Source organism: Melozone crissalis, unplaced genomic scaffold (genome assembly GCF_028551555.1).
Source record: "Melozone crissalis strain CALT ecotype California unplaced genomic scaffold, PUWL_Pcris_2 ptg000027l_1, whole genome shotgun sequence".
NCBI lineage: Eukaryota > Metazoa > Chordata > Aves > Passeriformes > Passerellidae > Melozone > Melozone crissalis.
In genome coordinates this window covers 9,588,218-9,610,952 of record NW_026535805.1, presented here as the reverse complement: position 1 = coordinate 9,610,952, position 22,735 = coordinate 9,588,218, and the positions used below count along the sequence as shown (strand labels likewise).

At 38.4% G+C, this 22,735-nt stretch overlaps 1 protein-coding gene across 2 annotated transcripts in view; it reads right to left on the bottom strand.

The window, feature by feature from the left end:
- The window catches only part of PRKCE (protein kinase C epsilon), a 285,862-nt gene that overhangs the window by 47,697 nt on the left and 215,430 nt on the right, over window positions 1–22,735 (bottom strand). For both annotated transcript variants that reach the window (XM_054279512.1, XM_054279513.1), the window contains exon 11: window positions 6,046–6,200. In XM_054279512.1, coding sequence (XP_054135487.1) covers window positions 6,046–6,200 — 155 coding nt within the window. The remainder of the gene's footprint in view (window positions 1–6,045; window positions 6,201–22,735) is intronic.

The window sequence follows — 22,735 nt, the reverse complement described above, 5'->3', positions numbered from 1 at the left end:
GGTACTGTTGCCCTTTCTATTGAGGGTACCGGAACATGGCTGCCCTCAGAGGAATGTAAACTTGGCATTAACCCTGGCAGATTCCCACTCCCTGCTCACTCTCATTTAACATTAACTCACTCCTATACTGTTATCAGAAGGTAAAGGTCATAGCTTTATTTACACAATACAGCACTATACAAACGGTCATTAAACAAGAAAATCTTGCACCAAATAAACACGAAGCAAAAAAACAATGCTGACCTCGCTACCAAGAACTCCCCCTGGAAGTACCCTGTCATTCCCCAAATAAGGGCAATGGTGCTTCTAAATATTAACTGCCCAGCACTGCCCCCCCACAGACCCAACTCCCACGCACCAGCCAACTAAGGACTTTTTTATGTTCCAAACCCAGGAGAAATTTAAAAGGCATTCTACTGTTGGCAAGACCATGTGGCTTATATCCTATTCCCACAGCCTTTACTCATCCTTCCACAGCTGGAAACCTTGTCAAAGGCTCTCCTATACGACAGAGCCCTTAGCACAATACATAAGCTGGGCAGATGGCAGGGTGGACTCCCTCGGTCCGAATGCCAGAAGCCTGGGAACCAACGCTCCTTCCTGCTTCCCATCTCCCTCAGCTCCGCTCCTCTCCACCCCGGCCCACTGCCTTTTCCTGCGGGGAAGACATCCTGCTTATTTATGCATTTCATGACTGTTGATCTGCCTAGATCCAGCGAGAAAAAGTGCAAAGAGGGCAGGAGGCTACTGACTAAAATCCCGTTGGAGCTCGTGCTCAGTTTTAGAAACTAGAGCAGGCAGAGCAGAGACAGTGTGGATGTAGTCCTGGGCTCAAAGCCGGCCAGGAGCACTGGTCAGGTGGTGTGGCTTGGGCAGCAGTCCCTGGAGACACTGGGACTCCACACCAACCTGCACAATTCACTCCTCACTTCCTATTTTTACTGAAGGTGATGGAAATAGTTTTTTGCTCACTTGAGCCAGAAGCAAACTGTGACTTCTCTGTAGCAGACTGCTGCAACAGGCAGCTTATGTGGAGAGGACCATATGTTCAGTATATTCCTATGCTTAGGTGTGAATATGCCAGGTGAGGGTACAAGGTCTTGCCCGCTTCCATGGACCATAGCTAAAGCACTAATTTAACTTTTAACTATTCAGAGTTGTAATAAGATGATCTTTCTATGTTTAAATCAAAATGCTCCACATCTAGTTTTGCTTAAAAAAATAGGGGGGGAAGGGAATTTTATTTGGCTGCTGCCACTCAAAAATAACATAGTAAGTTAAATTGGGAGAATGATGACTTTTAACATGTTAACCACTGACCATACAACATTTTCATCAGTGTAAATATAGCTCCTCATTACTCTGCCAAGGCTGCACTGAATCACACAACCACCAATGAAGTCACACTTTATAAATAAATATTCCTATTTCACATAAAAACACACTAATGAAAATTGCTTTTAATTTTAGGTAGTTCTCCTTTCTGAAACACTGGTGTGTGCTGCTCTGATAAAGAGGAATGCTGGGAAAGCTGATTATCCGGGGAAAAATTCAGTTAGTGTTCAAACAAGTTCCTAGGGTAGATGTGTGCGGAAAAAGCCCGGAGGTACTCAAGGATTGGCATCAGCATATTTACATCCACATTTACCTCAATTCAGCGTTAATAAATCCTTCATCATGACCAACACATTAATTACAGAGTGTAGAGAGCCTTAGAAAGCTCCAGCAAGTTACAGGCTGGATTATTACTTCATATTGCTGAGGCACATAATAACCCATAGTTATGAATAAGGACTCCATCGTGGCCATGTGCTGCATGATGTGAAGGCAGCATCTCACAGATCTTACACTTGAAAGCAAAAAATTTGCTCCTACGTTAGTCAACCCAAATCAGGTGACACTAATTTCCCAATTAAGGTATTTTTCATCCTTTCAGGTGAACTGAAATTGTATACATTAATTTTTTTTTTCTTTTATGCTCCAGAGAGAGCACTGGAATGATTCTGGAGGATAACAGAGACCGAGCAACACACAGCTACTGAAACAATGCTTACAGCGCTCACAGTTATTTCCTAAATCATGTATGAACTAGGGACACGGTCATTTCTGTTCCTGAAGAGGTACCCTGTTCTAGTGCTGGCCTTCCTGCTTGGGGGGACAACAGTTCTTTGTAGGTATTTCAGGACACAGCAGGTCACTCGTGTCACCTCGCTTGAACTCCTACACTGAGAGCAGCCAGCCAGCCAGATACTCCTGACCTCAGCCCAACATCTCCAAGTGAAACAAGAATATGCCACATTTACATAAATCTGCAGAAAGAGCACAGGAATGTTGAAATTCACTACAAGAGGGGAGCACAGAACTCACAGTTAATTAACACACACAGTTTGTTGCACTTTCCCTACATGAGAATATATACTAATACATTTTATATAAACATAATATATATTAATACATTATGAAAACTGACTTAAAATATAACATACTCCAGGGGCAGGTGACACTGAACATAGTCCACACAACCTTTCATCACCAAGTTCAAACTCCAGTCCAGCTCACAAAAAAAAATCAAAATGAGATTCCTAGTCCTTAATTCCCAAAGCTTGGATACAGTTTTCCAAAGTGGTGCAATTGCAATTGCATAACACAAACAAGGACAAGTGCCAGAAAACAGGATTGAAACCGATTAACTCTACTTGTATTATCAGGCCCCAGTCTGACATGTGCCTGAATAGCTGAATGCCAGATGAGAGGGAAGGTGGCAAGGATGATGTAAATATTTTTATTAGGCTGTTGAAGTGTTTTTGACACAACAGTAACACCAGACCTTTAAAAATGTCACCCTAAAACTTATCCTGAATTTTATCTTTCATGAAACATGCATTCAGTAATGGAATATCTTTATATATAAAAATTGTGAGGTTCATCTTTATTTCCAACTTAAACTCAATAAGCATAAGGAGGACAAACATAAGGAAGATATATAGAATTCCAATGAGCACACCGGTAATTGGACAAGTCTGGGAACAACTGTTGGGCTAGCTGCAAAGATGTGAACTCAGAGAACAATTTCTATTGCTAAACAGGGAGCTGGCTTTCTCTTTGAACTTCAGGGGAAATGAGGATAAACCAGTTGTTATAAAAGATGATCATTTAGTATCATCATAGCACTTTCTAAAAACCTAACCAACAAGCCAAAGCATGAGCTAAAACTAGTTATTTACTTCCAAAAATATAACTTTGTTTAGCTCCAAACAAATACTTCCACATACAAGACTGAAAAAAGATCAGAAGGGATAGCAGCTATTTTGAAACCTACATTTCCATCAAACATCTTATTTTATTTATATATTCCCCACTTTCCTTGAAGTAGTGCCCACACAAGCAACATTTCCCATTTTGGAGAATAACCATTAATTTCACACCACAATGTTTTTTCTAGAAATATAATTACACAGAAGACAAGTATTCTTTATTAAAATATCTGAAGGCATGTCAGGTAGTTATGACTGGTAGTTATTCAGGAGCAAAGTTTGTTTCATTTTCTTTTTTTTTTCTTTCCATTCTCTTTCCTTATTTGCCAGCTAATAAGAGCTTAGGAGATGTAAAGGACTGACTTGATCCCAATGCATTTTTAACATTGTAGTAAATAATGCAGTCAGGCTTGGAATAATTAGGCTGAAACTGCTCTATGCAAGACAACTATTCTCATGCCTGCTTGACATGAATGAATGCATTCTCCCAAGGCCTGGCACATTGTGAATGAATTCTGACATTTTCTTATCATTAATTAATTTAAAATAATTTCTTCCTTCTACTTGTATTTTTCAGCATAACTGGGATGTTCATTTTACAAACACTTGAACTCCTAGTATCTCACAGTTAAGAAAATGAATTATGCTTACAGACATATCCGTGTCAAGATCCAAAAGCCTGTGTCAAAACTAAATACAACTGAATCTCTTCATAATTTCTTCCTGTTGCTTTCAATAGTTTATGGTTTCATCCTACAACTCACGTTCTCATGTGAATTCCGATCACACAGCCATTTACAAGTTTAGTGTCATACTCCAGCACACGTCAGACATGTCAGCATAGTGTCTGAATCAAAAGTTGTGAGCACACTGTGAAGTTTAAATTATGAAACATTGTCTCAGAACAACATTTCTCCTGTGATGGAAGCATTCTGCTCACGAAGTTATAGAAAGAGCACACGCATATGAAGAGATTCAATGCATCCAGGCAGGAGCCAACACTCAGCAGAAGCTACATGCAGGACAAGGGAAAAGAGGTAGGAAAGAAGAGTAGAGAGAGGAGGATTTGTGTTGAGGGCTGGGAGCAGTGAAGGATGGGGGGCTGAATGAATGCACATTCATATAAAGCAGGGAGAGGTAATCTTATACTAATTCTTTCCTGCTGGCTCACAGAAGTCATTGAAATGACTGCTAATTACAAGGTGTCTACCTCCAGTTTCCAGAAGGAGCAAATTAGCTCAAGTATTTAATGGAGACAAATCCTCAAAATCCTTCACTTTTCAAAGTGCCAAGCTTGTCTGTTTCCCTTATGACAGATACTTATAAATTCTGAAGTTGCCACATTCTATTATGTGAATGTACAAATACCTAGCTTGGGAAATAAATGCAATGAATAGGAAATATGATATGGGCAGGAAAGGTAAGAAATGTGTTGGATCTTCAGCACTTGAAAGCAAACCCATGTGAAGTGTCAGGCCCAAAAGTACAACCCAGTATGCAAACATCATACCAGCGTTAATAAAAGATGGAGATTAAGAGCTGCAGCTAGCAAAGAGTTTTATAAAGAAAACTAGATTTTTGATGAAAAGAGCACTTTCAAAGAGATTTACTTTCCTCAGAAGCTGTGATGTTCTGCTGTTTGCTATGTCTCTGGAAAGGAGACGCCTTTGAGAAATTTGCCTATTAATCACTTTGTATGTGGCAAAGCCAATTGCTTCTAATGGAACTTACCACTCAACCCAGGTTACTAAAAACTTAATACTTCCTTCTCAATTTCTAGTACTCTCAAGACCTGTCTTTATACAAATGTGACAAGTTCCATATCATTATATTAATGGTTTGGCTCATGAAATCTCTGTCTGCCTGTCTCTGAGATGACTACGTCAAATCAAAACTGATAACCTGAAAGAGGGTAGGAATATCAAGGGAAAAAATGGAGCTCAGTTAGATCTGAAGAACTCAGAGTTTTTACTAGACAAGACAGATTTATATTACAAAACCTGTTAAGTGTGTTGCTTCTGAAAGCTCAAATTTATCTCAAGTAATAACAGGCTGCTAAAAACAAATAAAAACAGAGAGGAAGTGTGAAATGACAAGATAAAGGATTTAATAAACACATTAACATCAGGGTGAAATTTTTCAAAGCGAATCCTCAGTTTTAATAATAAAGCCTATCCCTAAATGCATTCTTCATCCCAGCACAACAATATGCACTTTCTCTGTGTGTGTGTGTGCATGGTTGTTGAAGATTAGAGACTGGGGCCAGTGAGGGAGGTTTAAATAGATGCAGGGCACTTGAAAGCAAATCAGAACTGTCTCCAAAGGGCCACTTCCTGCTGGTGAGTAAGCCTTCACCCAAACAGTCCAGAGGAAGGGGCATAAGCAAAGCACAGCAAAGGACCATCCCGATCGTATCGGACTGGAGACAACTAAGACAAACAAACTCAGGAAGTGGCAGGGGGTTAGAAACCCAGAGGAAATCTATGGCACAGGGAGGAAAGTGCAGAGATTGCGCCGATCTGCAGAGAGGTCACCTCTGGGTCGCACTGTGCCAAGCTTTTTCAAACCCACTTTATTTGGACTAGAACACAAAACTGGCACACACAGCTGGCGACTGCTGCAGAGGCTATTCAAATGTTAACATTCTCAATGATAAACAGCCAAAAAAAAGTTCTGTGTAAGCAAATTGGAACAAACAACTAATCCAAAATTGGTTGCTAAGAGATGGAGGATTTCAGCCAAAACCATCCTGAAGCCCCAAGAATACTTTATTTTTGATCAAAAAAAGTACCTGTAGATGACTCCATGTTGGTGAAGAAACATGAGAGCTGATGTGACCTCTGCAGCATAAAAGCGGGATCGAGGTTCGTCAAATTTGCGTGAGCGTTGGATTTGAAACATTAGGTCTCCTCCATTTACATACTCCATGACGAAAAAGAGGCGGTCCTGAAATTAATTAAACAGTGCTATTTAGCTAATTTCTTTTAGTGACATAAAGGACTGCTTGAAGCCACACTTTAAATGACTGGAGCATTTACATAAAGAAATAAAAGCAACTAATGCTATGATTCTGAAAAAGGAGAAAGCTGGCAACCAAAACCCACCAAACCTAGAGAAAATAAGGTGAGTCTCAAAGTGAGAAATTAGAAAAGGCAATCAAAATACTGTATTAAACAGAACACATACACATCTACACATCAACAAATACTATGGAATTATAATCAAGTTCATATAATAACAGAGATACTTAAGTGATGTTATTTCTTTTATAATTTAGCCATGAAAATCATAGTTTTAGAAAATTTAGCCAGAATAACTCATTAAAAGATATGTCAATTTTGTCAACTATTGACAGGCTGTGGGGCAAATTTCAGTCTTCTATCTGCACTTCTTTCTTACCAGTTACTTTGTCTGCAAAGCATCTTCCCCAAATAATGAAAAAAATATTTAGAACTGTTAAGCTACAGAAACCAGTGCTGCCAATCTGAAACACTTATATATGGTTTTTTCAATTGCCTCAAACCCTCATAATGAAATAGGATTGCATTATTAAAGTACGTTTCAGGTTCTTTCTATATTCTTCTAATGCTTATCACTTCCCTGTTCAAGCCTTCAAACCTATTTCCATGATGGAGGACTAGAAATGAATATTCCTTGAGAATAACTGAGATTCTCTGATGTTGAAACAGTCAGAACTGAAAATATCAGCAAACTAAACATGTGCTTGGCATCTTGAACCATTTATTATCTAAACTGGCAATGCATGTGAAGGCATAAGGAAAGAAATGGCACACATCTACTTGACATAATTTAGATCCACTTTTTAAAGTGTTTCCTACAGTTTTTATATTTTTCCCCAGTCTGTACTAATACCCCTGAATCTTCAACTTCTTGCCTGTCCACCCCTGGTGAATCCCTACTCCACATTCTTTATTTCCTTACTGCTAATTATCTACAGCTATATGCACATGAGTTTAGTTAGAGGTGGAGGTAATCCTGATGTGACACGGCACAGATATTTCTTTCCCTGGCCACATGGTTCACAGGTGTGTGAGCACGAGACTTCACCCCTGTGCAGTTCTGATGTCACGCTGCAGTTTGGCTCTAGCTCGTAGTCTCTTGTGTGCTGGGTTGAAGAAAAAGAGACAAGATGGGACATTGCTTTGGACAAGGAAAAACAACATAGGATTGAGGTTAATTAACCTCCCCCAAGTGAATCCAAGCCTGAAGATTACATAGTTTATGTATATGAATCCAGAATTTCATAAATGTTTGTCATTTGTCTTTAATCATCTACTCTACAACTCAGAGACAGAGCACAGCACTTAAAAATACCCTTGAACTTCAGTGTGTGCATTAATGCTGCTCATTAAGTGCCTAAATGTTGTACTTATCAGGGATGCTTCCTGGAGGAGGCTAGAAATGTTTGTCTGACTTTTTGCTGATTACACAAAGAGGATGCAGAAAAAAAACTTTGTGCCTTTCCTCCTGTATCTTGGGAACACAGAATCTGCCGGACTGGATGAAATTTGGAAAGCCAGGTGAACAGGCATTCTTGGTAAAACATTGCTAATGACTTTGGTACATTTTCCAACATTTTCCTTATCATTTCCTAGGAAGGAAAACATCCTGAAGAACAGCATCACAGCTTCTGGCTGCATCATACACTCAAAAGAGCATGGATTCAAAGCCAGGCCTTTGCTCTTTCTGTAATGCTCAGTACTGTTGATATGTTCAAAATCATAGTGCAGACCTTCTGACATTAGTGTAGGGTTTAACTACATCCCTCTTTGTGTCTTTAAGCAAAATTACTTGTGGTAAGCTTACTGGGAACTTACTGGCTCTTGTGCTAGCCATTTGAGTTATCTTAGAATCAGTAAGAATTGTGGTCTTGTTTTTAAAAGAAAATCTGGTAGTTCTCAGATGGTGTTAGGATTTCAGAAGCTAGAGCTTAAGGATACCACCAATACATCAGGTTTGTGATGAAGTCAGTCAAAAGCAGAGCTGTGCTGCTACTGGAACATAAGGTAAGAGGATGCAACATCCCTAAGAAGAAGATGTGGGCATTGTCCTCTGTTAGGCTTCTCACTGCTGCACCACAGAATGAGTATCTCTGAAGAGCATTTTCAAGTGTCCCTTTGCAGGTCTTTCCCTAAGATTATCTTACATGGATACATTTCAGTGTTTCAAGCACAAAACCTATTGGACTGCAGGCTGAGAAGAGCGTGGCTAACATCTAATGTAACTTCTCCTAACAATTGTTGAAATGGAACTTTCTTACACTGCTATTTTAACCTTTCCAAAGTCAACAATCAGGATTTGAGTGGGATCAACAAGCAAAACAAAACTTGCAATTCCCATTCTCCTAAACAGCCATACTCATTCCTGATATTGCTACCATTTTGCTGCATCTACCACAGGTAGAAAAAAAACCAATACTGATGCAAAGTGAAGGTGCTGTGCCTTTTACAGCTGTGACTCCCAAATGGTGACTCTCAACTTGTCACTGAGCTGGGAGCTCCTGCTGCCAACAGTGATAACACCAGAAAAAAGACTGATTTACACAATTGTATAGATGAAGGTCACTTCCTAACATGTCAGGACAGACTGTTTTTTCTTCATATTAAATACTCTGTGTTTGATCCAAATGCTTTTTGTGACATTCACTAAATGCCTAATTGCTGACTATTAATGGCAGAAACTGTGTTTAGTTAAAGCTTCAAGTTCTTTTATTGTAGTCCAGTCCTTTTTAGGTCACTAACAGTTAAGCTAACTGAAAATTTAACCTGGACTTTTTATCAGAGTATCTTGTCACCAGACAGTCTGAATAAAAGGTTTAGCATTATTATCTGAGCTGGACACAGATATCTATCAATCATATCTCTCTCTTTTATATCTTCTTTTTTGTGCACATCCTATTCTTATTTGAAAGGGTATTTCTGACATATTCTGCAGCTTACTTCACAATCTCAGCAAAAGTGTACCTACTAAAAGCACATTTAACAGCTCAGTAATTGAATTTGTTCTGCTATTGAATTTTTCTGCTACAAATCTATATTTCAAGTCACTTTCCCAGCTTTCCTCAGTAAACATTTTAGTTTCCTACTGAGAATTCACAGAAAAAAAGAAGGTTTGAAAGTTCTGTTTTCTGTTTACAGTGAGTCTGAGAAAGTCCACTGTAGCACAGAGTAAACAGTAAGATGCACAACATGCACAAGCACAGCAGATCAGAATTTCAACATTAGAAGGTGTCATCTTTTTTTGATGAAATATATTCAGTCCCTATGGAAACTACTTTCTTAAGAGCACTCTCTGGTCTTTCTTATTCGACAGGACAATGATGTGATCAGCTGAGACTCATATTTACTTGAAAAGAAGATGCAAGAGAAGAGAGAATATTTTATGAATAGGAGCTGAGATTGACAAGTCCATTTTTTAATGTCCACAACCTCAACAAAAACAGCCATACTCTTTAGATTTTTGCACTCAAACTTTTTTCCCTAACTTCCATCAAAGGTTAATGTTCAAAATACAGGTTCCCAACCATCTGACTCCTGCCTTTCTGTCATAATGCAAGCACACACAGAGTGACCCAATGGGACCTCTGAGTTCAATGCAGAGAGGGTGAAATCCTCCCACTAGTAGTGAAATAACTGTATTATTCCTGATCATACGTACCTTGCTACATGTACCACCAGGAGTTATTCAAACACTGAAGTATGAGAATGTAAAGTGAACACCCTTAAGAATTCTAGACAAAGGGACAGTGCAGTGTTTACTCAGTTAAAAATGCGATACGAGGTATGACTTTTTTATCAATTGTGTTCCAAGAGAAAATGGACTGGGTTTGATTTGGACTGCATTATTTTTGAACTTTGTTTTCATAACATTTGGGAAGTATGTTTTGATGAGTAAAATAAATGTAAAGCAGTCCTGGGAACTCTTTAATTATATAAACTAAAATAAAAGGAAAATCACAGACATTACAGATTAATCCTCTCTTGGCACCTCTAAAGCAAAAAAAAGTACTGCAAAGCAAGCTAATATGTTTTCTGAAGTAAAGTAAACTAATGTGTTTTCTGAAGTAATTTGATTCTTTTTCAGGGTTTATTTTAGCCCTTAATCAAACTGCTTTTCCTTGAATTTCTCAAAAGATATGGTTGAATGAGAATACTTAAAATAACAAATGGAAACAAAAGCAGAGCACAGTGCATGAATAAGATATTTTAAAATAAAACTGGATGTGAAATAAACAGGCTAGAAGTGAAAAAAAAAAAAAAAAACAAACTATGCTTAACTCTGTATTTCTGCAGTATTTTCTGACCATAAATGTAACTCTTATACTGGAATGCACAATGGCTGCCTTAATATCTCTATGATTCAAGTCTTACCTCTCAACTTTCTTAATTGAGAGTCTCTTACATGCCTTGTATCATCAAAAATGGACAACAAAAAGCAACCTTTTTTATAGTCTTTGGCCTTATCACTAAATGGCAGAGTATGCTTACTAGTTAACCTTGAAATCTTGTTTCATCTCTCTCATTTCACTCCTTTAATTTTGTCCCAATTTAATTTTTCATTACTTGACATTCAAAATAGCCACTCCCTGCTCTAATGCAAATCCTTCTAATACTTCACACTTTTCTGTGATTATTGCCATTCTCTGATTTTTAGTTTTATTTAAATATTTTTTTGTTTACATCTGACTATGCATTATGTGCACTCCCTGCCTCTTTATATTTGCTCAGGTTTAGATGTTATGCGTTTCACTAGAAAGAGGTTCTACCTTTTTTCTTTTGGAATATTGTACATGTTATAATTTGGGAAAAGGAGGGGAGAATTCTAGAAACATCAACAGCAATAAAATCTAAGGATATAACAGATTCAATCCAGTTCCTCTTTGTGGAGGTGTGATTAATGACCAAGGTCTTCCTACTAGTAAGACCAGAAAATCTTGCCAATCAGTTCTGATTTAACAGATGACACTATACAGTCTATTAGTTGTTTGGATGTGGAATAACACCATTGTTAAGGAACAAACTTCTACGTAAACCCTGTATGAAAGGTTAGACATGGAAAGACTTTGATGTATTGTTTACATTAATTATTGTGTAGATCTTAAAAGACTTTTAAAAAATTGTTATCAGTCATTAACCCGTCTGTCCTTTGTTTGTTTTCCAATTAAAATCTCATTAACATTAAATTGCAGTCTAAAGACAATCCATTGATAGACATAAAACCATGCACAATTATCACTTTAATCTGAAACTTTTTTTTCTCTTTATTTTCTCTTTTTTTTCTCTTTCAAATGAGTCCTAACAGCTGGGGGACCCAATATGCAGCTCAACACAGCCTCATTACTGAAACGTTACAAAACAAAAATAAATCATGCAATATGTCTCTCAGTTTCAAAACTGAGATGTGCATCCATGGCACAAGTCTGAGAACAAACCTTTCCACTACTGCTTTTTGTTTCCCAGTTCAACTTTTATAATACTTAGAATCATTCAGGAAAGGCAGTGAACGTGGACTCATGTCCAAAATTCACAACTGACAAATCTTAGCAGCCTACTCCAACAACCATTTTCCTCTTCATTTATGTTTTCATACAATGGGCTCTGAATAAATCCTTTCTGATTCTCACTAGTTCCCTAAACTAAGTTCTTTGTATGAATACAGATTTTTCTCCCAATTACAGAAAGCTGCATTTAAATTAGATTGCTTCAGAGGCCCCTGAAAGTATCAAGGAAACTAATATGTGTATCAAATACAGGTAAATGTAAATGTTAAATAGTTCACATTCTAGTAGAGTACTGTTACATAAGGGAATATGTTTAGCCATTAAAGTTGTTGCAAAACAAAAGTTAAACATACAGCTTTTATTGCTCAAGAAGTCAGGTAAATATATCACCTTGGTATGCTTGGTAAGATGATATTTTATTCATGTCTTGCATGTATGGAATTCTTCTTCAACTAATACAAAACTGTGATTACTTAACTCTATTTAAACAGGATGCTCAAACAGTTTGTTTAAAATTACCTAAAACTACAGCAACTGTCCCACCCCTCCAAACTTAAATAAACATTTCCTGCTTCTGATGGAAGTTGCACAGGCATACTGTACACAAAACTATGTGCAAACCTTCACCACCCAGAGACAAAGACTAACCAGGATGGCAGATTCATTTTCCACAATTCCAGCATTACGAGGGGCAAATATAAATCCAAGAGAAAAACCAGGTACAACACTAAAGAAAACAACAAGAAGCTCTCTCCTGTTCTTGTGATTCCTTTTTGAAGTTCACAGTAACAATCTCCAACAGGACACTATGACATGTTATCTGTCTCTGATTTCAGTGTTTATACTCGGGGCTAATTGTGTTGTTTTTCCTGTTTTGTACCAGGGCTTTCAAGGAGTTCCAAAGAAGAAGGGAACAATTTCTACGAATCCCATATTTCTTGGAATAAATGACCTGTACATAGGAACTGCTATCTTTAATTTCACATGACATGTCTGCATCTTTCACTTAACACAAAATGCACATGTTCAGGTTTTGTATTAGAGGATTTTTTTTGTCAGTCAAAATTCCACAACCTAAATTTCCCTCGTGCTGGTGAGGACCTGTTATAGTTAGGGCTTGTAGGTGAGTTTTACTCAGCTTTGCCCAGTCATTTCAAATTGATTTTTTGCCCTTGGAAGAATTGCCTCAAAGGTAAAACATAGACCAGAGAGAATCAGAGAAGCACACAAAACTGGATAAGGAAATCTTGCGAGGTCATCTAGCTTATCCCACTGACAGGCAGGATCAGCTGTACCTAACCTAAGGGAAAGTAACCTTTCCAATGCTGCAAGGCAGACTCTGGCCTTTGACAGATCTGAAACTGTGAACCTGAACAGCCCTGCTGAATGGGCTCAATTTGGCCCACAAAGACCTAGAAGCAGGAGCCTGTGCTAATCTAGTCTGCCGGAGGGCAAATGGGTCTGTCTGCATTCCACTGCGGTGGGGGCTCATTTCTGCCAGAAGTGTCCTGCTCTCTTCTCAGCCCCCTTGTCACCAGCAAAAGCCAGTACTGAATGATATTCCTTGAACATACTCGGCCTCATAGGTCAAAAAATTGTATCAGTTACTGAAAATAAACTGACCTTCTCTTAAAAATCACCACTGATAAGCACTCCTTCACCTCCTCTGGCAGGCTGTTTCAGTACTTGCAGAAGATATCACTGGGAGCTCTCTCACTGCTGCAAATCATTTGTGTTACTTCTTACTCTAACCATACTCAAAGTATCAATTCCTAATTGTGCTGGAAATTATATAATACCTTTAGAGAAACAATTCTGTGCTTTCCACCTTTGTTTTTTACAAAAAGAACTGGTTACTGGTTTTTCTCGATTTTACAAAATTGATAACAGAATATTTCTATTCTGTTTGTAGAGACCTCAGACATTATGTTAATTGAGAGCCTGTGGGAGAAAAAACACTTCTAAAGCCTTGAGAATAGTTTCAAGAATAGCTGGCTTGTTTTGAGACACCCAAAAATCCCTCCGTACCCTATCATAGCATACCATGTGAAAGGCCAGAGAAAGCTACAAATCAAACACAATTAGTTTTCAAACAGTGCTTCCAGAACCCGTGTGGAGATTCTCAAGTCCTTTACAGTGTATTACTGCAAAGAGCTGCCTTGCAGCATTTACTCAGCTATAATGTGAGCTGCTGGAAAGGGGTTTTTAAGCAAGATGTTTGTCTGAGATCTCTGTATGCCATAAAGCAGTCCTGGTATGTTCACTTTTGTCATGGGAGATTTATGTTGTCTCCTTATGGAATATCCATGGATACTGGAACAAAATGGGGTTCTTAACATGTTTTTCACGCACATAACACATCCCATAGACTATTCAACAAGGGAAACATGGCTAGTGTTAAGTATCTTGAGAAAAATTGGCTTACTTGGGTGAGCGACTTACTCTGTGCAAGCAGTAGGTCACAGAACCATGGAAGTAACAAGTTAATGATTCAAAGTGGGAAATGTTACCCAGGACCTCACCTATTCTTTGCAAAATGTTCAAGGGACCATTAAATTTTACCAAGACCAGCACTTCAGAAAAAAGTTTTATTTATGGCAGTTCCAAAGACACATCCAGCAACGCTCTAAAACTGTCCAAAGTGAAGAGAAGCCAGCCTGTCCTGAATTCATTGAGAGTGAAAAAATGTGCCTTTTGTTTGTCACCCCAGCACTAATACTTCCAGGAAAGTTTAGTTGAATGCTTCAAATATTGAAAGTCTGTAATCCTACGCTACTGTGGCAAGCAAAATTCACTGACATTGGCACCACTTTTGAAATGTGCAGGTCTTCAACTGTTCCATAAATGCTGGAATATGAGAAAGCATGGTTATGAAAAAAATCTAGAATCTGCAATAAGCAATCATATGTAGCTCAGAATCAGAGCTGAACATTAGACCCCTCACACAGACCTTTTTCCTCTGCAATTTATAAACATCTGATCTTGAATACAGCCTTCCTAATGTTTTCTCCAGATAAATTTTGTCATATTAGTATCTGGACCAAATTTACTATGCATTGGAGTAGCTGGTGTATCAGGCTCATACTGGTTCTAGTAAAAAAAAAAAAATCCAAACTTTAATTAATCCTATTTTCTAAAAAAAGATGAAATTTAGAGTAATTCAATGTTGCACAGAAACAGCAGGTGGAGAGTGGCCAGCCTGCTTTCCTCCATAGAGCTCCCATTTTACTCACTGAGAATATGACATAAAATTCTGACTCTGAGTTGCTCAAAAAGACACAATTTCATGTTAAGACCCTAAAATGTGAGAGCAAAAATGTTCATTTTTTTTCTTCATCCTTTAAATTAAGAATTCCAATTTTGGTTTTTGTTCTTGGTCACTGAAGGATGTTATACTTTCTCCTCAGGTGAATGTTTTCTATGTGACACCTATAACATAATATCTCATTTTCTGACACAGTAACTACAGAGCTTAGAAGTGAGACTCTCTTTAGCTCAGTGGGGTTGAGATCAGGATAAAATTTTTAATATTGTAATATGTGGTATTAATTAGACAAGGGCATGCAATGAAAATGCTGAACAAATGATGTCTATTTGCATTTCATCAGTTCAATCCTAGATCCTCTAATCTTAGAGATGAAGAAAAAGACTTTGGAATTTGGAAAGATCTTCAACCCCAAATTATCCTGGATGGATATGTGTTGTGGTGTCACTGGATTTTTCTGAGAGCTGGGTCAAACCTTTCAGTGTGCCCCCAGCTGCAGTGTTGGTAGCTGTGAGCTCCACGGTGAGCTCAGGGAAGGGCACTCCCTGGGTACCAACCCTGCTCTCTGCCTGCCTCTAAAAACCCAAGCCAGCTTCATGAGCAAGGACCCCAGAAGGGTCCCAGCTGCTGTAATACAGTCCTTGTGCCCTTCCTCTCATATAAGGGAGAAACACAACTGGAATCCTCTGCAGAAATGGCATGTTTTGTAGTTCTAGTCACTTCAAAAGGGGTATCAAGTAGGAAAAGCTTCTCAGGCCATTTCCCTAATACCTTCATTTGATGACAGATAAGCTGTGAAAAGCGCCTTTTATGAAATTCTTTGATCTCATCTTCTTTTGGTGTTGTTTGGAAAAAAGAACTGTTCTGGTGAGATAATTTTAAAGACCTCTCATTTAATGGTCTGATGCATATGGCAGAAAATTATATCAAGCCTGTAAAATGTCATTATGCAGAAAATGTTACAATGTGCAGGCAGCTATTAATATTCCTTGGTTCTGATTCTTATAGGAAAAAATATAAATACTGTCTTCCAAATAGAACTAACCAAATTGAAGCCACCTCAGAATTTCTAAGAACAACTTTTAACCTGCTTATATTCCACCAAGGAGCTTAGAGATGTCATACGTCCAAGGTGTCTCCTCAGCTCCTAGGCTGGCTCTTGCACGTTCCTTGTTTTCGCAGTTCTTGTTTTCTTACACTGTTTGGGCATTTCCTTTCTGTCTTTGAGCACACAAGGAAACATATCAGATGCTACAGAGCTAACAGGGGACACTTGGGAAGGCAGCCAGTTGGTCCAGCAGCAGTGATATCAGAAGGAAAAGGAACCAGTTAAAGAAGATAATGAAAGTGACAGGACAAAATACTCATCCGGCAACGAGATTCTCTGAAATTACCCAGTATTGCAAAAAAAACCCCAAAAACCCAACCAGAAGTAATAAGCTGAGTGGGCAAGTTCTTGTATCACAGTCACGATACACTGTCAACAGAGCTCTTTGTTTCTAGGAATGCAATCAGCTGACTGAAAGGCAGAAGTTGTGTTCTCAGATCTATGGAACTGCCAGTTGTGATCCTGGAGAGATCTACAATGACTTTAGCAATTACTTGTATACAAGCTATCAAAAGTTATCTGCTGAGGAATGACTTCTAGTCACGTATATCAGGACCAGGCATACTGAACCAAAATGGACAGACTACAGCAGAAACACATGAGGACATTTTCTATTGAAGTTTATCACTTTAAATTTTCAGAATTTGTTAGAAAAGAAAGCATAAATGTATAGGTATTTCCTCTCTACCCATGCAAGAACAAATTCTTGCCATTGCACCAGACTGTGAAAGAAGAGTTTTCTTGCAGTACAGAATTTACCACTGGGAAAACCTGCTCCTTTTCCCAGCTCAGAATTCTACTTGCCCATGAACAGAGTATTGGACAATTCAGAGGGAAAGAAGGCAAAGCAAAGAGGTGCAAAAAGTTATTCAAACATTTGTTATGTTACCCTCTAAGTTAACTTGCCCAATAGAAGTTTGATATGAACACGAGTGCATTACTTAAGAAAGGAGTAAACAAGAATTCGCCAACAGCTTTCAAACTTCTTTCCCTGTAAGGTGGGAATGTGTTGGAAAAATCGTCATGCATCAGGGCCAGCTTCTTTACATACTGCCTAGATATTCCATTTATGATGCTCTATGTGTTACACACATTTGCCAGCAGATATTCTTTACAGTTTTAAAATTTTTATTTCTACCTAAGTAAAAAAAAAAGGGGGAGGGGGATGGTGAAAAGGCTGAATTTCTGTACTGTCTCTACAGAAACTTTTTTCCTGAAAAAGAGTAACCAAATCAAACTAGGAAAACAAAGCGTGAGCATTAAAGACAGGGGTCTTAGCAATTTCACAGTATGAGTTTCTTATTTTGATAATTTCACAGTCTGTATAAGTCACTAATAATTAATGTTTCCATCAGAGTGCTCCTTTGCATGTTCCTCATACCTCCTTACTCTTACCACCAACTCAATCACTTTGCACAAAGGAAAAAAAGGCGATGACTATTCACTGATGCACCTAGAAGAACACCATATTTTGTATTCAGCAATTTTACACAAGTCAGAGCAGAACAACACATGCTCTGGCCTTGTTTTAGGACTTGACTTTCTAACTTTTTTACATTAGACCAGGCCACTGACTCCTACAGACCCTTTGTGAGATTAAGTGTTAAGGAATTGACTTAGACTTTTAGAAAGTTTGTGATGGGGGAGGACAGGGAATCCTGTGCTCCTTTCAAAAGAAGATGAATGAAGGCTTTGGCAACATAAAGATACTCAGTACAGAGAAACAGCTCTTCTGTATTATGAGAAGAGTTTCAGCAATGTTCCCACGTTCTTAAAAACGAAGGTCAGCCAGTGACAACAGTTGGTTCTAGCTTGACAACACAGCAAGAAACTTGTATTGCACTGTGACCATCCAGATGGAAAATTTATATGAGATACTGTCATATCAGTTCACAAACTATGCCCTGGATGCCAGAAATAACTAAAAGTCTAAAGCTTACTTGAACATGATGTTCCAAATAGAAAAATTAGTTGCATTTGTACTAACAAAACCTTCGTGAGGATTTTAAGTTCCTTAAAATGAGACATTTGCATTGAGTAACTCTCTGTTCATACAAAAAAAACCCAGCAGAGTTTGTTTTCCTGTTTTTACCAAAGAGACTTCTTTTTGGGAACTTGGCTAAGCCAAAACAAAATAATTATGACAGCCAAAATAAAGGTGTTGCTTTTCTGGAGTAAGAGATGTTTCCATTCAGAAATGTCTAATTCCAGATTTTTATTGAGGACCCTTCTTTCTTACAGATGTTGACTCGTAGTACTCTGACAGGCGCATTATCATGCTGATGCTTATTTGCTCAAACTCAAGGACATATTTTAAAAAAGCTCAGCTCAAACATATATTATTACTAATTGTCATAAAATGCCATAACAAGAACAAATAAAAGACAAACTTTCTGCTGATACTGCACTTAGTAATACAAACTGAAATCTTCTCTGCACCAGTATTTGGTATATGGCAAGAAGGGATAGAATTAGGATGTACAGGGAGAAATAGCATGGCAAATAGAAAAAGAAACATTAGAAAAAGTGATTGCAGGGTAGACTGAATGAGTTGTAGCATTTGCTGAATACTGGAACCACTGATGAAGCCTCAGGAAGCAACTCCCTCTACTAAGCTCCAGGAGTTGCATGTTATACCTGACTTCTTACAGATGCCCAGCTTGCTTCCCACTGAGCAAGCTTCAGCAGACTGACTGCAGCAATGGTAGAAAAGATACTCATCCACAGTTTGGGAAGTGTAACTTTCATTGAGAAAACTATGCTCTGTCTCCTCATGCATCACCTTTTTTATTCCTAGGCTGTCCTAGGTAACTGTTAACAGAAGTTTCATTAAATAATGATAACATATCATTGTTTCTAAAGTTTTTCAGTGCTCTTCCTGAAACCTTGCTGTGGAAACATGACAACATGAAAAATCCCTTGTCATGGGGAGATGGAGGTCAGTATGAAGAGCAGCTCACAGACAGAGCTTCTGCCCTGGGTAAATGTTCTCAGCAAATCCCTGTACAGCCTCATTTGCTAAGCAGAAACCAGATAACCTGCTCTGCTAGAGAGCAGCTGCCAGAGAGGAAAACAAGCTTCCTATGCTCTCTCCTGTGTCTCTTGTACACACCACTATTCTGCCCACAGACTCAGTGTTTCATGCTCTGATTTGATCTCATGTAGGAGAAAACCACACAACAAAAAAGGAGAATGAAATTATGACAGTGAATAAAAACTAACAAAGTTGACATTAAACATGATTAATACAAATAACTAATGTATGGACAAATATAACTAATATATGGACAACTTCTCCTATTCATCCAGAAAATAGTAAGAGACTGAAATATAGAGCACTACCACATGAACTGATACAAAGAGATGAGGACCATGACAGATTACCTCAATAAAGGACCCTCAGCTAAGCTGAGCTCTGTCATCTTCTGCAGCCTCCAATGAAGCACTTCTACCCTTCTTGCACTTACAGAATTGCTAATGACAGAATTCAGGGCACTGAGGGCACAGCCAGGCCCCAGTGGCCCTGTCCAGTCTTCCTTGGGGAGGGACATCCCCTTAACATTGCATTTTGGAGCAGCCCAGAGCTACAGGTGCACCTCTGGCCCTGGCTCTCAAGTGAACCCTGGCTCTGTTTCATCCCCCAGCCCTGCTGGGGGCTGTCACTGGACACCTTGATCAACAGACAGCTCTGCTTGTCACATCTGGAGCCTGCAGCTGGGTCTGCATTAGCTGGTGAGAGTGGCCTGTGCCACACTCAGCCCCTGGTGCTCGGGTTAACTCTTACTCTCACTGACAGCTTGTACCTACTTCCAAAGGTATGAACAAGTTTAAACCATGATGATTAAATTTACACACTCAAAAGAAGACAATAAATGTTGGCACAATGTGATGCCCAGGAATTTCAGGTAAGGGAAGATTTTCTCTCTGAGGGACAGGTGGTCTCCTGCATGACAATCACTAGCCAAGCTGCTTCTGGGAAAGACAGTGGAAGGACAGACAGATTGCTGTGTAGATGGCAACTCCCTCTGAGGTTACAGATGAGAACTTCGTCTGGATTGAGTGAGGCTGGTGTCCCCCTAAGTCTCAGTAAAATGTCTGTAGCTTTTAAGAACAGGTCAGCAAGTTTCCCCTGAAGCAAAGAGCAGGGACACACAGAGTAAGGGATGCCATGAGGACATCCCCAACAGTCACTGACCTCTGATTTGGGCAAAGCTTTCGTGAGATCAGATTTGCACCTGCTGCTTGGATCAGTGTACAAATGGAGGCTTTGGTTAACTGAAAACATCAGTCCTGTAAATACATGCTTGCATGTGGAAATGACTGCACCTTTTGAATATACATTTATTTTATTGATGAGCTCTCCAAATTGAGTTAAGTTTTCTAGCTGCTCAACGAATTTCTATCTTCCTTTGGAGGAAAAGTCTTTTGATACACAGCAAACACAAGACTTCAACTTATCTACTGTGTCTATAGTCTTTTTAAATTATCTAGAAAACTGCTTCTTTGATTTGTTCTTTAGCTGGTTAAAGGTTAAAAAGCTTTAAAGAGCACAGCATTTATTGCAACATCAAAGATGATTACAGAATAGCCTGGCAGTTTACTTCTCTGCAGAATGCCCATAAAAAAGAAAGATGTGTGCATCAGGAATTTGCAGAATGTGTTGCACTATAAGATAAACTGAAAAAGGAATGTGTATGTGCATGAATGCAGTAAAGTTCCTATTTTGACATTTACTGAAATAGCTTAAGTGGTACCACTTCTTTTGCATATCTAGAAGGAAAGATGTTTTTGAAAAATACTTAAAGAGATGACAGAATCGATCTAAGTCAGAAAAAATTAATTCCAGGTTAAATAGAAGATATGCTTCAAATCACAAGACAGAGAAGTTACAAGGTGGAAATATTCAATTTATTCTAGACTCTTGCTATTTCTACCATCACAAAATTTTCAACCATCTGGTGCCATTACAAGCAGACAATGGAACAAACAGATGGGAAAAATTAACCTCAGAACCTGTCTGTGGTTCATGAAGTTTACAAACATACCCTGCTCAACAATTCCAGTAAATATTAAAGTCCCCTCAAAATCACTTTTTATTTATTAATCTCAAAGAAATGAAATGTAAACGTGTATAATGTAAAATCCATCACTCTAAAGGTAAGTTGGAGTAATGTTTGCAGGACTGCTAGAGTAGCAAGCCCACTGCCTGCCCAAAGGAGAGTAACAATATGAGTGAGATTAAAATCATCACACAGATGGTGAGATGAACTTGGAACTGCTATTTATCAAATCCTGCAATATTAGAACTGGGACACTGTTAAGCAGTGAAATGGGTCAAAAAAGTCAACTTCCTTCATAGGAGTTGGCTGCTGTAGCTGTGGAGGCAGACTGTACCAGCTACTCTCCAAATATGAATTAGAAACATTTATGGACAACAGATATGTAAGCAGATGCTAAAAGGGATAAGGTGGAATAGGCCATTTTAACATCCTTCTACAACTCTGGATGCTGCTGGAGTATGAAGAGAATAGACTGCAGAGAGCAGCACTTACATGTCCCCTCTAAGTAACCTCTTTCATTGCATTGTGTCAGTGGCAACAAAATGGATTAGACTTACTTGGCAGGACACTTTTTATTTTTACAGGTTGCAAAAAAATTTAAGTGATTTACATACGCATACAAAAACATCAAGAAAAGTGAATTTTTAAAACTATCATGATCCTAGCAAAGGCAGCAATGTACCTGAAGAGTAACTAATAAACAATTATTTTAATACAATCTGAGGAAGGATTCAAAGTATGATTGCAGCAGCTTGAAAGAAGAATGACACCTAAAATATAAGGGTCATATTTGTTCTGGAAAAAAACCCTGAAGATTACCTTGTTTTGGGCTGTCAGGCTCTGAACATTTTTCATTTAGGAATCATGAACTAATATCAATGTGTGAAAATATTAAAAAGGAAAGAACAAACAGGAGTTGTGTGTAATAAGCCTTCAAACACTGTAAAAGAATTTCAAAGCCTTTCCCTTTCTGTCTATCAATGAACTGTGACATCTGCTAATGTGCAACAATTCAGATCAAATGTAAAATATAGTGAAAAAAATTCAACTGATCAAGCACAAGCTTTCATTAAAAGCCTGTGCTTTCAAGAATGTAGTGGGATAATAAAAACCCCCCATCTATTTTAGAATACCATGTTGTGAATAAAACTCATTATTGTTTCAAGCATCCAATCAGATGGATTTACAGGCTCTGCACTGATTGAAATGACAATTTGAATAGATTCAACTGCAAAATGGGACCTAATAATTTTACTGTCTCTTTCTCCTGTACATATTTTCTGATCACACTGGCATACTGGGAATAAAGCCAGGGATGTACACCTAGGTATAGATTGATTTCAATCTGCAGGTTGAAAGAAACACCCCCTCACCCCCCAAACCAAAACCAACCAACCCACCAAGAGAAACCCACCAGAAAATCCAGTTTACCAAAAAGAACCCAAAACCAAATAAAACCAATTAGTTTTTCAAAGTGGAGGTATTTATGTCAATGGGAATTTTACACACATTCATATGATGTATTGA